Source organism: Dysidea avara, chromosome 4 (genome assembly GCF_963678975.1).
Source record: "Dysidea avara chromosome 4, odDysAvar1.4, whole genome shotgun sequence".
NCBI classification, from domain to species: Eukaryota; Metazoa; Porifera; class Demospongiae; order Dictyoceratida; family Dysideidae; genus Dysidea; species Dysidea avara.
This window is the reverse complement of record NC_089275.1, coordinates 46,489,281-46,507,786: the sequence shown is the minus strand read 5'-3', so window position 1 is coordinate 46,507,786 and position 18,506 is coordinate 46,489,281. Positions and strand designations below refer to the sequence as shown.

The window sequence follows — 18,506 nt, the reverse complement described above, 5'->3', positions numbered from 1 at the left end:
GAAATCAAGCTGATAGCCTTATCCATAGCTAGTCGAGTTATGCTTGGCTGGAGGTATCAGTTAGTTAGTCAGTAAGTCAGCAGAAAATTCAAAATTCCATAGAAACTTGTTGAAATGGTTTGGGGGCTGCTTTGAAGGTATTTTTGGGCTTGGTTATGCTTAACCAATACCACCAAGCTGTTTTGAAGGAAAATTGAAGCTGTTTAAATTTTGGGTGATTCTGAAGGGCAGGAAAGTACAAAACTCCATGATCCCTAATATAGAGTACTACTGTTACAGTACTGTATGATGAGTCTACAGTTAATTGTAATGTAAAATGACATACAAAGGACTGTGGTGCATTGTATTTGCAGAAACTCCTACCAGGTTAAGTGTGTCCATGGGATGTTGCTGCAGGTGCACAATTTTCATATGCTGTGACTGCTCTATTAGAGTATCCGACAAGTTATTACTATTAAAAAATAATATAAACACACAATTTCTGTGTGTGGCTACATTAATAGTACCTGACTGCATGCATGTCCATTATAATATTAAATCTATCACTTCATACAAGTACAAATTAAAGTTGCAAGAGGTTGAAATGTTTAGTACGTCGCATACTTGAGTGTCCACTCCCTTACAGTCTCATCATATCTTGCTCGGTCAGTTTTGTACAGTTTAGCTGCTTCAGGTGCCAGTGGCTCATCAGGATTAGGAGAACACAATAGTGACTGAAGTGACAAGAGCACTGTTGCAATAGTCAAGTTTGCGGCCCATTGTGTCTGCAATATGTCCAAACTAATAGTGCCATCAGTAGGATCAATATTGGGATGATAGACTGGTGTTACGAATGTCACTTTAGGAGGGCTGAATGGATAGCTTGATGGATACAGGAATCTTAAGGAGAATCTTCCACCTTCATAAGGACTGTCAGGTGGACCACCAATAGTTGCATGCCAGTGAAACACATTATCACCAATTGGGTTTGCATTAATTGTGGCCTCTGCTACATGATTTTTGAAGCTTCTCAACTCCCTAGTCAACCTTTGAACCCTGCATGAATATGTGAGAAACACTATGCATGATACATCAATCTGTGGCATTGACCATGTGAACACCAATAAAACTGGTTGATTATATCCAATTTATTTATCATAATGGGCTAACAAATTAAGGCCACAGTTATCTAGATCTTATACATGGTAGAAGCATATACACAATTTTGTAACAGAGAAAAATCCACCATTCAAGGCTCTAAGGTATCTAAAAAAGTAATGAAGAGTATAAGAATAGGACAAAATAAATTACACAACCTACACAAACAAAATTAAGGTTTCCACTCTCTGCCAATCATGCTAGAGTAATCTTCAACACAATTATGTATTATTGTAGGTGCTTGGCCATGGAGCATTAAGTAATTATTGCAGTAAGAGCCATTAGCTAATGATTGGAATTCTTTACAGTGTGACTTAGTTATGGCCACTGACACTAATTCTTTTAAAACTGTGATGGTCAAATTGCAGATGTAATGTGTGGTATAATTATGGTAGGCCATTTGTTTCAAAATGATTGTTTGATATGTGCAATGAACTATTTGATATGTGCAATGAATTATTTGGTATGTGCAATGAACTTGTGCTGTAAAGCCTTAATAAATAAACTATTATAATGTCCATTTGGTTCCACAAGGGATACTTTGGATAATAAGTTACTCTCAAGAGTTCCTATGGATATATATATACTTGAAATTGACAAGGAGAAAACATCCTGACAGTCTGGCAGACTCCTGTAAGCGTTCGAGCATTAATCGGATGGCTGCAGGTTCGAGGCTGCCCAGGTCCAGTCATGGATTTTTTCTCCTTTCTCCACCTTTTCAAACACACTTTATGTAACAACTCTGGATAGGCTATAGGACCAAGTGTCCTACAGACCTTCAGCACTTGTGCTGTAAAGCCTTAATAAAAAAAACAACAAAAAAACAACTATTTAGTATGTGCAATGAATTATTTGGTATATTCAATAAACTTTTTTGGTATATTCAATAATTGTAGTGTTTTATTTTGCGGGCTATAATTTGTGTTAGATATTGTTATCATAAACGGGTTGTTGTTAGTATCGCTATAGAGCTTATCAGAGGGCGTGGTAATTATTTCTAAATGCCTAGCTCACACAAATTTAAGCTGACACGCATTAGAGCTGCTCCACCATTTGCCGTAGGGGATGAAAGATCCCAAACTAGGCCGGACAGGAGTGTTGTGCTGTGAATTGTTCTTTAATATCTATGTGCGAAAGAAAGTGGATCGAATTTTTATACTTTCCAAAAGATCTGGATCGAAGAAATAAATGGATTGCAGTGCTGCATGTCAACAGAAAGGATTGATAGCTAGCTATCCGGCCATGCAGTGAAGCATACGGTCGTATGTAGCCGAGTGGTAAACATGCAATAATGGAGAAAAAGAGTAGCTAACAACCAGTTTGCATTGAACTACATCCCTTCTGTCTTCAAATGTGTTGACAGTCCAAAGAGACAAAAATGGAAACTTGGCTAGTCACAGACAAAGAAGAGCAGCCTCCAGAAAATGAAGGATACTGGAACAGACCGAGAATCTGGCTGATAACTGAAAAGCAAAGGAGTGCAGAGTCTAGCAGAAGGAAACTGGAAGAAGAAAGAAAAACATGTACAACCAGCAAAGATTACTGAGAGGAGGAGAGCAAGAGATATGAAGGTGAGAGGGAGAGATTGTTAAGAGAAGAAGAAACAAGAGAAGGTGAATGAGCTAGAGTAAGAAAAATGTTGAGGTTGGATGAACTCAATAGATTACAACGAGCTGAAGAAATATTTATGATGAACTACTCCAATAGTATAAGTATAAGTCCATGGAAGAGCTTGAACTCCTGAGAACAAGAGAAGCCAAACTGAACATGAAGGTCAATTGGTTACAATCAGCTGACAGACAGAGTTTAGAAGATGGCAATAAGCAGATGAAGTTTTATACCGGGCTGCCGTCTTTTGCAGTTTTGCTAGCTATATACCTGAATGCCATTTTTCTGGCTGTTCCATGTTTGATCGGCTCTTAAGAAATTGTGCTTAAATATTTCACATCAAGATTTGGCATGACAAGGGCTCAAACTTGGTTGAACTATAGGAAGCATAACACATACAAACTTTTAATAGGCATCACTCAAAAGGCTGGGGTGGAAGGGTATCCGATGTACACTTGACTGAAAATTGTACTCTGCTTTCAACACTGTTGCCTGGAGATGTCATCTTAGTGGATTGCGGCTTCACAATTGATCAGGCTGCACTGTGCAGATATCAAGATACATCCTTTTACTAGGGGAAAAAAACAGTTAAGTAAGTTAGAAATTGACACTGATTGCCAGCTGTCTCAAGTTAGGATACATGTTGAAAGAGTTATTGGGCTGGTAAGGCAAAAGTTTTCGATATTGCAATCAACTCTTTTTATTAATATGCTCAAAGGTGATTAAGGAGAGCATATCTCCTATTGATAAAAATAGGTGTACTATGTACTTGTTGTGACTCGGTAGTACACCTATCTTTTTATAATGTACACTGTTAATATTTAGTATGTGAAATAATGTGCATTGTTGATATTTATGTTATTGAAATGTACATGTAAAATAATTAGTGATTTTTGTCTTCTTTGATTTCCTTGAGCTCCTTAGCTTGTGGCAGTTTGGACAATAATATTTTCCATTTTGGCCATATTTTCCAGTTATTTGTAAGCACAAAAATGAAACCATTTTATCACACAGTCCCTGCTATCACAGCAAATCATGACATCATAATCTTCCACTTTACCGCAATAGCAGTACCCTTGCTGGTCATTAGAAGAACTTGAAGAAGCATGGACATCATTGTTCCTAAAGCTAGCAGTGGCATCCCCCTCACCAACCTGAGAGTCAGTAGAATCTACTTCGCTTACATCAACAATTGAGCTTGTACCATCTGCATCACTAATAGCTGTACTGCCTGACAAATGTAGTGGCATTATTGGTTCCTTCTAAACCACTTTCTCACTAATTCAGGCAATATGGTTAATTTAATAAATGGCTTGACATCACGTATAGCAGAGTCAATAAAATCAGAATCCAGCTCAACCTTCTATTTCATCTTCTTTCCTAGCTACACAATCGCAGTATTGTATACGACATAGTTTCATTTGCAGTTGAACTTGATAATAGTACACGCATATAATCTTCTTAAAGTGCTACTGTCATGTTCTAAGGAAAAGGAAGAATGGCCTCAGAGAATGTCTTATTTTTGCAAGAGAAAAGACACCTGATTTCTAAAACATGACACAATAGACTAGACCATCTGGTGAGGCACATGAATGGAAATTCTGGATCTAAAATAAGGCCACATTGTATCACCATACATTTTTTATGACAAGCTTCTGTGTATGCTACCCTGGCAATATCTTCATGCTTGCACTCATACTGGCATGCAGAGGATGTAAACTCAGGATAGCATATAACTTTGATCAGAGAAACAGATGGTTGCTGACTTGCTAGTGTGAAAGGCTTCATGTGACTTGGATACTGTTATGCTGCCTGCACGTTGGTCAAACCAAGCATGACATTTACTCTGATCTCTTGTATGTTCCTCCACCATGACTGCTTGGTTAATGTAAAAGATATAGACCCATAAATTTGCTCATATTTGGTCAAAAGGTCATTGTATGTCAGTTCCATTGCTCTTGGTTCATGCAGGTCTGTTAAAGGTTTAGATAAAACCACAGATTCTGTTTGTGGGACATACGAGTCATTATACTCAGCCATCAATCACAGCACAACTGCTTTTCCCAGCCCTTCAGACATTTTGTAATGAAAAGTGGCTAAATCAGAATCAGTAGACTTAGGAGTAGAAAACTTCTTACTTTTTTGTAGTGGGCTCTCCACAACCTTCAGTGACAGCTTGCTTGCACTTATGCTTTGGTGTGGTGAAATCTATTTTGCTGATTTCAGAATAGGGGACACTTCGAAAAGTGCCACTCAGTTTAGGTCATCATTATTATATTGGTTGTTTCCCATCACCCAATGGAACAAAAAATAATGTGGGCGGGAGGTGATTATTTATTATACACTTGATTCTTGTTATTTCAATCGCTGACCGCTCTATTAGAGTATCTCGATCTTGAAGCTGCCATGCTGCATGCAGGACTGTATCTTCCACCCTTCTGCTATGTTTCTAGGCACAGCTAATGCATTTACCTTAAAGCTTGGTCAATCTGTGCCTCCTTCTATCTAGTGTATACACGTGATCTAAAACATTTTGTATGCATGCTTCATATGTGCATTAATCCTCAAACTGAGGCTGCACATTTTTGGAAAATAATAAAATAAAATCTATAAAGTATAATCAAATAATTAAAATTTGATGTGGCTACCTAAAAATTGATCACTGTGTGCGGGTGGTGATGGGAAACAAGGAATTTTATGATGATGGCATAAGGAAAAGCTTTGAGAATGTTTTACAAGTGCTGTAAACAAGAACTATTGATCTACTGACAGTGCAAACACTATCACTCATCCATCCGTTTACGACACTGAACTCCTCTTGACGACTTTTTATAAGATTTTAGTTGCTCGAGTGTATAAAGACTGGGTGTCAGTTTGAGGTAGTTATATACACCTCCATACAGTACATCTGGACATTCATGCCCACTCAATAGCTAGCTAGCGTTTCAGTAAGGATCTTCCTCGCAACAAATCAGCTTCAATTTATCGAGGTATTGAGTAGCTAAACTTCTTGATCCCGGTCACAAGCGCATCAGTTGGTGGTATCAGTATGGAAATGACTACCCCTTGTTGCTGTTAAAGTGATACAGTACCCCTACAACTGAATGGCAATGTATGTCTTACATTTGTGAGAGCTAGGCGCTAAGAAATAATTACCACGCCCCTGCATAAGCTCTATAGCGATACTAAACAACAACCCGATTATGATAACAATATCTAACACAAATTATTTACCGACGCAAAATATATAATTCGCAAAAATATAGGTCACAAAATAATAAAACACTAAAATCATTGAATATACCAAATGATCCATTGCACATACCAAATAATTCATTGCACATACCAAATAATTCATTGCACATACCAAATAATTCATTGCACATACCAAATAATTCATTGCACATACCAAATAATCATTTTGAAACAAATGGCCTACCATATATAATAGTCTGGTGGTATTGTAGCTACACAACCAAGTACTAAGGATAATACAAAATGCGTTAGAATTATTTTACTGACAAAAATTGATACAACAAGGCCTACATGTATACCAACCAGGAATATGAACACCAAGGATCAAAGGCACAAGTATATAAAAAACTGGGAATTTCTGTGGACATATGACAATTCTATTTAGTGCAGATCAAAACACATGATATACATTCCAACAACTTACGCTGCTCCTTTGTGAGTGGTGGCATTCTCAAGTATATCTTTGTCCCTAAAAATGTGCAGACAAGTCACATCCTTCACAATATGTTTGTCAAAATAAGCTATACTATAAGGACACATAAAAGTGTGTTGTGTGGTCAAGAAAGACTAATTCATCCAGCTTCGCAACAGAAAAGTGTATGTGTATTTTAAAGGAACCAAAATTTTTATGCATTCCGACACACGTTAAACAGAAATAGCCCATTTGAAACATACCTCAGGGTGCTCCATTCCAAATTTGAGCTAAATCGGTCAAGTTGCATGCCTTTACAGTACATACCTTCTATTATGTATTATTTCATATTTTTATCTTGTTAAATTTTCTTTTTGCACCATTTGCAAAAATTGTCATAACTCACACAAGCTTTATTGGATTCTTTTCAAATGTGGAGGGCATAAATAGTATTTTATAGTGCATTTACCTTCTAATTTGTGAACAGATTGGTAGAGAAGTGGTGCAAAGCAGGTCTTGGTGCAAAGTTACATGTGATTTTCAAAAATTGCAACTGCAATTTTTGTCACACCTACGTACAGGGTAAACTACTGATAGAAAATTGGTATGCAGATAGGCTGAGCAACATAGTGAGGACCTTTTCGTGATTTGAAAGTACTGAGAGTATTAGGTAAACATGTGAAACAGACGTATATTGAGATACTCTAATAGAACAGTCACTGAGAAGTGCAAAAGTAATGTGAATTGAAACAAGTTGACGTTGTGCTACTTCTAAAAAGCAGGCATCCATGCAGTTAATACTATCCCATCTAGCTAAATAGGCAATTAATCAACCATGTATATAATTAGCTTATATTCATGCTATTGTTATTATTAATTCAGCTAGATTAGATTTGTAAATATTGTGATTTAGCATAATTATTTTGAATTATTTTGTATTATGTTGCTATGCATCGCTAAAGAAGCATAACTCCGACCATAGAGTGTATAAAAGGGATAGGAAATGCAATAACACGACGTCACTAAATTTGTACTGTGTTTCCTTGTATAAAAGCCGGATTCAAATAAACTCCTAGACCGCCAGGGGGCGCTACCTTAATACAAGGGGCGGTATGAGCGTAATTTGTAGAACAAGCCTTTCTACAACTACTGAAATCTGTGACTTGTCAAAAGTATGTCAATGCATTGAAACAAGCTGATGTTGTGCTTCTTCTAAAGACCAGGCATCCATGCAGTTAATACTATTCCTTCTAGCTAAATAGGCAATTAATCAACTATGTATATAATGTAGCTATTATTAATTCAGCTAAATAACTAATTAAGAGTTGTTATTAATATTTCGATTTAGCGTATTGTACTTCATGAATTTTGTAATTTGGTAAATGTGTTGCTATGCATTACTAAGGAAGCATAACTCGAACCATAGAGTATATAAAAGGGATAGGAAACACAATGTGATGTCACTAAATGTGTACCGTATTTCCTCGTACAAAAGCTGCATTCAAATAAACTCCTGGACCTAAATGAAGACTAGGGGGCACTACCTAAGATTACAATAGCGTAATTTTGTAGAACAAGCCCATGACTACCGAAACACATGACTTGTGTCAACAGCAGCTGCTACAAGGAACAAATGAATAAATGTGACTGGATCTGTGAAAACCATTCGTATCTCCCAAGACGGGGAAGTTTGATTTTTTCACAAAAAAACACAAAGCTTAATGAATGCACTATCAAGTTTCACTGTCACAGTCAACCAGAGTAAAGTGATCTGCTTTTGCTGGCTGCTTTTTAAAGCACAGTGGCAACCCATACGAGTGGTCTGGAGTCTTGATGGGGTCCTGGCCAACCAGGAGATGGCTGTGTGTGGCTGTACAACTCTGTGGTGTTGGACAATGACCTGTGCTGTAAATTTCCTTTCATTTTAGCCAGTTCTGAGCCCTGAATGGCCCATAACTTGGCCTAATTCATCCCAATACGTTCCTTTTCAATTTTTGAACAACATCTTGCCCGGCTTCCAGGGCCCCCGCCTCCCACCCTTCTGGAGCTCGCCTGATACAGACAACTTCGGTTTAAAAACTATCTAAAATGGTGGGAAACTTAGCTGTTGGCTACTTCTTCAGTGGATGATCTGGAAGGTAAGAAATTGCTGTAAAACGTGTGAAAATTTGGTATACATAGCTACCACCACTGTCCAGCTACAACACTCTGAATATTTAAAACCAGCATTTCTCAATACTTTTAAATGGGCGATAAGAACGGTTTTCCCAGAGACAGTCACAAATTTAAATTGAAATGGCCCAAAAAGCACAATAACTTCCTTTGCAATTATAGTTCATATACTTTCAACTGTGATAAGCCTCTTCCTCACCATTTATCAGACTAAAACAGGAACATTTGCTCTAAGAGATGACAAAGTATACCTTTTACCAATCAAGAACTGTTCAATAACACCTCTGCAATCAAAGTAGCCACTATGAAAAATACGATTTTCTTTATGAAGGGAAGCCATCACGTGCTACAACCAAATCGACACCTTTTGCTGTCAACAAAGATGAATGGGACACAAAGGAGAACACTGGTAAGTCCATGAAAACTACATTGTACATACTGCGGTATGCCAAAAGGTACGTGTCCAGCTGAAACGATGTTGAACAGTGAAATAATCAAGCCCATAGATTATTGAGTTACGCTTGTCTGAAGGCATCATCAATCAGTTACTCAGTCACTCAGCCAGTAGAAAATTTCTATTCAATATCTTTTTAAAAAATTCATAGCAACTTGTTGAAAGTGTTTCAGGTCAATCTGAAGGCTTAGTTTTACCTAACCAATACTGCTTCATCGTTGTCAGGAAAAGTGAGGCTGGTTTTGGGTGATGTTTTTTCATGGGCCATGCCTGCACCTTTATGGTCCCTACTATACAGTACTATCGTACTGTATGATGCTCGAATAAACCACAAATTGCACACAGAACTATCTTCTCAACTGTCTCTATCATGTTTCTCATGCAAATAGTTTAGAGACAGCCTTGAGACTGCCCTTCATTTCTTTTTGCACAAGTATGGGACACACCCCCTTTCTTCTAATTGTCTACGATAGTGTGACTCTACAAAGCCAGATACACCATTTCTCATTTGTTTTACGCCAATATACCCATTATGAGAGGCATTCATAATGTCTTCAGGAACTTGCTTCACCCATTTTTCAAGCTGGCACAAACAAACCACCTCATACCAGTTCTGTATAGTTTTACATACAGGCTGCTTTTAGCTTTGCTCACATGAATGTGGAAAGACAAACAAATAATACACACATACATACATACATACACACACATACATACATACATACATACACACATACATACATACACACATACATACATACATACATACACACATACATACATACACACATACACACAGACATACATACATACATACACACACACACACATACATACACACATACATACATACACACATACATACACACATACATACATACATACATACACACAGACATACACACATACATACATACATACACACATACATACATACACACACACACATACATACACACACACACACATACATACATACATACATACACACACACACATACATACATACATACATACATACACACACACACACACATACATACACACATACATACATACATACACACATACATACATACACACACACACACACATACATACATACATACCACACACACACATACACCCACGCACACACACACGCGCGCGCGCACATACATACATACAAACACACAGAGGTTTTTTGGAAAGCAATTTCTTTGTGTGGGAGCACCTAGTTTAAAAACTGCTCAAGGTTAGAACCATACCTACATGCTCTGCCACTGCTGTCAGTAGTACACCTCACTTAATTTCTATGTTACAAATGGAAGTCCTACACCAGAATAAATTATAATTGCATAGATCTGTAAATGGAAGTTCTAGAACATTCTAGCCATGTGCAGTGCTCAGAATAGAGTACCACGAAAACATTGATATAATAATAGCCTTTACCAAACATACACAAGAGTCGTGTGATCAAGATACTCTAAAGGAGCAGTGGGCCTTGTTGTGATTTGCTGTCATGCCTATCAGCTAAACTGCCTTTTTGAATGTGTCAGATAACTACTGTATACCATGAAAACCAACCACACATGTATGTACCAAACACATTTTGAGATCCTTTTATACAACATGTGGTGTTTGGCAAGTAAAATTAACTACAAAAGTCTCTAATTCTTCTGTTTACCTGTAGGAAAATAAAAAGACAAAAGCCAGCATAATACAAATACAAAAAGAAATGATATCTAATCCAAGCCGTGGAAAAAGGGTGCAGCCCTCCAAAAATAGGCTAGTATGAATGTTCCAGGTGGTGGCCAAGAAATGGCTGCAAAGAAATTAATGTCACAACTTAAGTGATAATATAATATCATTGCAGCCATATCTTGGCTGCCACCTGTGATATCTTATATTAGCTTATTTTTGGAAGGCCATGCACATGCACCTTATTTCTCAGTTTGGCTTTTTTGGATTAGATAATATATACACACAGCTAAGAAGAACCTTGTTGTGTGATAAAGTTGTCATCTAAACCAATAAATTGTTAAAATCAAGCCATTTATCTCAAAGCTCTAACCTTTTAAATCTAAGGAATGTGAAATCAATATCACATCATTGAGGATAGTGTCAAGAGTTAGGGATAGGCTTAGGTTAGCAGTATACAGGAAGCACACACAGTTATTGGGTAAATATGCATATTTCAAGGTATTGGCATCCCTGTACTACTACTACTAGTCAATTCACGTTCACCTGAGTGTTTGTTTCTTGTTAATAACTCTTGTTGCATGGGCCAGCTACCCAAACATTCAGAAGCCCTTTAAACACCCTAACTATTTATCAATAACGTGCTTTGATACCAGTAAGAGAACAAGTGAGTTATGAGGCTTTAAAATATCCCATACATTTAGTATAGAGATTCAGACATGCAAACATGTTTACAACATAAATTGTTCCACCATTGGGAGAGAACACATGTTTACCTCTTTGATATTACCGTATTTGGCTGGGCGCTCAGGTGAATACGAACCAACTAGTTATGGAAGTTGGTAATTTATGTGTATATCTATGATGGCAATTCCTAGCATGCACTTTTATGGTGTAATACTGCACAAGCTAGTCATAAATTTTGTTATGTCATATAAACCTTGCAAATCACACTTTAAAACATACAGGTGATCCAAGTAGCCGCACAAGCTCACAATGGTTGGTCTATCCTTTGGAAGATTACTGAGGCAAGTTTTGATTACAGAAATCAATACACCCAGCTGTATCTTTTGAAATGACTTTTCACTTTCCATAACATCAAAATATCGTTGACGTCTCTCAACTTCAGATCGTGCCTTCATTTGACGAGTCACAGGATCAGTGACTACAGGTTGTGAAGGAGTGGGCCACTGATGGGATAATGTGTGGAGCATCACACAACCAAATGAGAACAAATCCACTTCAGCTCCATATTCTACAGGTTCATCTGATAACACTTCGGGTGGCATGAAGTCTCTGGTTCCTGGCACCCTGACTAGCATCCTTCCATCTAGAAATTTATCAGCATTTAAGCAATTTATCTTTGGTACCATGTCTGCCCCTAACAATATATTGTCACTTGACAGATCACAATGAACAGCTGGAGGAGAGAGTGAATGCAAGTATTTTATACCCCGTGCAACTTGAACAATGATTGATAACTTGGTTTGTGAGGTTAGAAATAAAGGGCTGCGTTCCTGCAACCAACCGGTTAGAATAGGAAATCGTTCTGTTACTAGTCTTGGTAACATGGCACCAGGAGAGTAGTATATGCCAAAAACGTGAGCAATGTTAATGTGAGACAGTTGGATATTTTGTTCACACTTTTGAAAGTACTTTTGCTTGTATGCTTGAAGCTCAGACACACTGAGACCATCTAGAACAGAGTGAATTTCCAAAACAGCAACTGTTGACTCTCTCCATTGTGCTTCTACAATTGTACTGTGTGATCCTCTCCCAATTTCTCTTCCAAGCTGAATATCATTGATGACAAATTGTTGTAGGAAGTGTGGTATCCCATGAGAGGCATGACTAGGACCTCCAGTCAATCGTGACCTCGACCGTGACATTATAGTTAGCGATACGGCGTGGATAGCTCAGTCCTCGTATTATAAGACCTCTTGACTTTTTAGCGCGTGGCACTTTTTATTTTAAGAAATGATCACGTGAACGCGACCGGTCTATAGCATCTACCTTGGCATCTACTCCACCGAGGTTGCACTTGTAGTTGTACATATTATGTCTCTGTAAGAGGAGAACGGTTGCAGGCCTAGCCGTTGTGTAACCCTTGTCCAAAATCGATAACCCAGCCCCGGGAACAATGAATTTAAAATCGTAATTGTATAACTTTATAGTCGCCTTACATCAACACCACAGGGTCTTAACAATTTGCATGGAGAACATAGTTCCTTGCATTCTTGGCAATCCATGAAAATTAATAGCTACCACGAAAATTTCTTGGTAGCTAGCTAGTTAAAGCAATCATGATCAAGGCCCCATTCCAGGCGATCAAGCTACTGTCAAACTATAATTTAATATCTTGATTCGCAGATGGACTAACTATTGGTACTGACTGCCCCTTGTAATTAGTAGTCTGGCGCGGCCGCCCCTTTGCAAAGGTGCGGCCACGCCAGACTAGAGTAAACCACCAATGTTCGACCACCATTGGTATGGAGGCGATTTTTCTTTAAACCCGCAAAGAAAATTTTTGCTCTTGCTTTGCCTTTGGAGAGGTTTAGGCCATAAGCTCTTGCATACAAAATTTCAGACCTGCAGCTTTCTTTGTATGGCTGCAGGAGCTGCAAAAGTGACCTGTCCGAATGTTCTCAATTCTCGGAGATCCTTGTAACTTTTAAATTCATCCCCGCACCGAAGCATCAAGAATCTATTCTATGCAAAACCTACACACAGTAGGTACCGTTTCACACTATACAGCTCAACTTGCGCGCCAAAAGCCATGCACGTGTAGTTTCCAGACAGCGATCTACATAAAATTGCTCCGTTTATTCAAATCACGTGAATGCCGTGCCACTCTGAAATATCGGTCGAGTGGCACTGCTCGTAATGCTTGAAGCTGATCAAATCTTTCTGTGCTTGATATGAAAGAGCAACTCTTATACTCTCCAAATGTATGCAGAAATTGTATAGTGGGTGACTGTTCTATTAGAGTGTTTCGATCTGGCTAATGTCCTGGACATTTTGGAGAGAAAATTTTGACATTTTTAGACAGGGGTTATAGTTAAACCCCATTTAAGTGGATTTGGATTGCGTAGATATATGTGTGCTGGGTGCAGTAGCCAGGCTGCTACTGTCAGAGAAGCCTAAATGCAATGTAGCTATTGGCAAAAATCAAGGTGTGGTCATCGTGCATGTATCTATTTATTATGAAACGGTAGCTGATGCTCTCAATGTTCATAAAAATAACTTTGAATTCAATATAGGTAACTATTTGATGGCAACAATTACTTCATCAGAAGATTGGGCAGAGTTTGCCTCTCTGCCCAATGTTTGAGAATTTATTATTGATTTATATTATCTTTTTTTATTTCCCATCAAAACAAACAAACAAAAAAAAAAACTATTTGATTTGCACGAGCTTCACATGTGGCCGAATTTAAGACTGCACGACAGAGGTGACTTTGGAGCTTTGTAATTCACACCCAATAAGCCTGACTAATCCCGCAATGTCTACATATATATTGGAGAGTATAAGAATTGCTCTTTTATATCAAGCACAGAAAGACTTGATCAGCTTCAAGCATTACGAGCAGTGCTACTCGACCGATAATAGATACTTTTGTCCGAGAATTGAGAACATTCAGACAGGTCACGTTGCAGCCCCTGCAGCCATACAAAGAAAGCTGCAGGTCTGAAATTTTGCATGCAAGAGTTTATGGCCTAGACCTCTCCAAAGGCATAGCAATTAGAGTAGAAATTTTCTTTGCAGGTTTAAAGAAAAATCGCGTCCGAACCAATGGTGGTCGAACATAGGGCATGCCGGCTTATATACTCTATGTAATCGGTAACCCTGTGGTGCTGATGTTATACATTGTTCCCGAGGCTGGGTCTGTGCGTTAGATTAATTAAATTAGATCATCGATTTTTGTAAGACAAGGTTGACGAAAGGCAAAGCCTGCAATCGTTCTCCGGGGCTGCCCTTTAATGCAGAGACATCAAGACACGTGATCCCGAAAGTAGCGAAATTCGTCCCATCCTCAGTGATTCTTCTCGGCCAAGTTTTTCAGCTGTGGTGCCGTGACATTTACTAACGGTGCCCTCGAAGGTTTAATCTAATTTCGTAAGATTAAACCTTCGAGGATGTTAAACTTCATGCTATTCCTATTAGAGTGCATTCAACCCTGGTCATGCTGGACCTATACTGGACAGCAGCGATGACAGTGACTCTAGATCTGATGATAATGACTTGCTCACTACAGCATCAAACACTCAGGACTTGGATAAAACCCTTGTGAGTTATTATTATTATTATTAGCACTTATATGTGTGTGTACGTACGTGTGACTGCACCCATGTGAGTACTGTATGTGTACCATGTAATGGTGTGCCATGTGCTTACACACTACCAGTAACCTTGCACTTGACGATCACCTATTTAGTACCAAAATCTATATAGTTACAGCCTACACTTTCATGACTGCTCTATTAGAGTATTTAGTGATGGCAAAATGTATTGTATAATATGCATTGGGAATCAAAAGTGTTCATGAATTTCACTATATTAGATGCATTTGTGACTATTTTCTCCCCATCAAATTTATGTCTTTTGTAAAAAGATCTTATTCCTAAAGATTAAAGTTCCTTCAGCTGGGCCTATATAGCTATAACTGTATCACCAACCCTCTGTGCACAATCATGAATTCAGCATTCATGCAGTGAGCAGGGATAATTATAGCTACTGAGATTTGTAGTAGTACTCAAATCAAACGATCATGAATGGTGTGAGCCTGATCATACAGTATTACCACAAGAGACTAACTTATTGCATCATGCTAAAGTGCTAGCTCCACACAATCATGCACAATGCAAAGTGAGATGCAACCATCAGTATAAGTGACAGTAGAAGGAACCAAGAGAAATGGGGCACTTGAAATACTTGATTACTATGGTGTGCCTTAGTCGCGTCCCTGACCAGCACTATAGCTATCCTCAATTATAAAAAAAAAGAAAACAAAATTATTATATCATTGCTTGGTCTTTCCCTAAGTATCATGAATGTTGCCCACTTCTCTGTGGAAAATCAGCCATCCACACTAGTGTGCACCTGTGACTAACCAGTTGTAGGCCCACAAATCATTTCCAATATACGCACAGGAAACCTGGCAAACATCGTACTTTATCAGTTACCATCAGACAATTTTACAAAATTAATGTTGTACATAAGTAGGTGACAATATTTGGTAGCTCACTTTGTACTCAAATGACACATTGGGGAATTATCAAGTTGGCTGGTTTTGACTGGCAACCTTATTGTCTTTGTTACATCATTTTACCTAAGGAGTGCACTATGTCTGTCTCTATGACAACTGCTCTATTAGAGTACCTAGACCCTGTGATTTACAGGTATTTGGTTTTTATTTGTAACTCTTACTTCTTTTCATCAAAAGGCACTGCTATGATGGCTAGCCTAAGTTCACATCATTTTCAAATTCAATCAAATTTGCTATGTGGCAGGCAGACAGCTATGATGCAAAAATAATGTGCTTGGAGAAGGGATCATGGAACTATCATATGCATGTGTGAAAATTGTGTGTTCTTCCTTCTTGTCAATATACATATGCATGGTGTGGCATGCCAGCACTACCTATTTTAACATGAACATTTACAAACTAACAGTTACCAGTTTATTATTAGTCTTTGTTATTATCATATTGTAGGCCGCACCAGGTGATCCTGCTGGTCCTGTTATCAAACAAGGTTTTCTGATGAAGAAGGTAACAAGCACAGCACAATCTTCACTGTTAGTAATCCCACTACTGTGTTTGTTTTGTAGAGATTAAAACATGTTAAGCAGGACTGGAAGGCTTGCAAGTTTATACTCAGAAAAAATTCACCATATTAATTTATTTGTACTACTGTAAAGGATCAAAGGTGTGTCCATCATGTAAAACAACATGTCTATGTGTATATGTGTAGAGTGCTGGCCAACTTCAGTTATCTGATCATGAATCTTCATAATTTTTATATGCATGAGGGCTGTGTATAATAAGGTTTCCTAGTTGACCAAGAATGTTGAACAGTATGTAGCCTGCTTGGGGATGCAGATGCCTTCCCATTGTGAGATTGGATCCTGAGGCATTTTTGTCCAGCAGGTAGTAGTATTATTTATGCTTCACAACAGATAGTACTTGTAGTAGAGAAATGGTAATTTTCAAGGGGTGGTGGCTTTTAGGCCTCCCTATATAGATATTTTAAACTATCCTATGTCTTATGATCCTCCCTTACAGGAGAGCAAGTTGTCAGGACGTATCCCATTAAAGGATTGTACTGTAGCTGAAGTGGATGACAAAAGCGATGCCACCACATCAGTCAAGCAACACATCAAGCGTAACAGGTTCTCCTTGACTACTGCCAGTGGGAAACAAGTTGTTATGACAGCACCAACTGCTGAGGACCGGTTGTCATGGCTACAGACCATTAGAAAAGTTATAATGGAGTTTACGTCACCATGATTAATTCATTGTATATATATATATATCATTGTCATTTTTAACAGATTGTATACCAACTATTTTTTTACATGAATGGATAATTAGAAGTGTGAATGTTAATAATTATGTTGGTTTAGGATTAATATCTATAGTCTTAACTAGCTTCCAGATCCGATCTGATCAAAAAAGGACCTTTAGTTGGCAAGAAGTTAATGCTGTTATTTTGGTCCATTGGCTGTTCAGGCTTCATTGGCACATGTAAATGTTACATACGACCATTACCTGTACACATTCAACAGAGGTTTAGTGCAAAGATTCTACAGATTTCCTGTACATATTTACAGACTTTCTCAGAGGTCATTACTAGGGTAGCACTTCTAATGTTATACAATTTGCTTGTGCTTAACAAAGTAACTGGCACAGTAAGCTCTTACAAGGGTCAACAATAGGCCTGATTCACAGTTTATCGTCTAAGATTATTGTATAAAACACTACTGTGTATTATGATATACAATGTTGTAGTTTGTTACACCCAGTTGCTACGACAAGTTTGATAGTACACGTCCATACATATTATAGTGATGATAATATTCTTAATTTTGTTAATCATTAAATGTATAATGCTACTTAACATTTTACCTTTTGGAGGCAATTTTGTAGATGAAGGAGTCTATGTGCTTGATGGAGTGAATGACAACAGTTACTAGACATCATTATAGTTATCGATAAAGAATGATATATTTTACACTGCATCTGGCTGTTTTAAACAGCTAACTATAGAGTACATAGCTATAATTACGGCTTCTGTATTCTGATCTGTAGAAAGCAAGGTGAATCAGGTGATACGCTACACTTAAATGAAATGTAAATTTAGACACTTCGAATTCTGGGCTATGCCATCCAACTGCCCTGAAAATGGACTTGACATGTAAGTTGAGATAATATTATGGTAGTGAAACTTTTAACATGCTACTATGTAATCATAACTATGACTAAGACAAGTAACACATGAATTATGGATGCAATAGTGATGATATGTAGGGAATGAACAAATGTCACATTCATTATCTCACCCACGTTCAATTATTATGGTTGTTGTTACTTTTAAAATGGTTGTTTTTAACATTGTGATTTAAGTTTCACTAATGTATGAAACCTATCTTGTACGGCATGGTACATGTTCATAATTATTGCAAAATTATCATTATGATGATGCACATATATTCAACATATCATCGTGGTGAGTTAGTGCTTGTTAGTGACTATGAGTTGGTACAATAATAACTGTTGGGTATAGATC

At 37.8% G+C, this 18,506-nt stretch overlaps 1 protein-coding gene across 1 annotated transcript in view; it reads right to left on the bottom strand.

Moving 5' to 3' along the window:
• Nucleotides 1-497: 497 nt before the first annotated feature.
• Nucleotides 498-18,506, bottom strand: part of LOC136252460 (uncharacterized) — a 49,640-nt gene continuing 31,631 nt past the window's right edge. Inside the window, exons 4-5 of the mRNA XM_066044890.1 lie at nt 6,425-6,469; nt 498-1,035 (exon numbers count right to left, since the gene is read on the bottom strand). Of these exons, the coding sequence (XP_065900962.1) occupies nt 588-1,035; nt 6,425-6,469 (493 nt within the window). The 3' untranslated portion in view covers nt 498-587. The remainder of the gene's footprint in view (nt 1,036-6,424; nt 6,470-18,506) is intronic.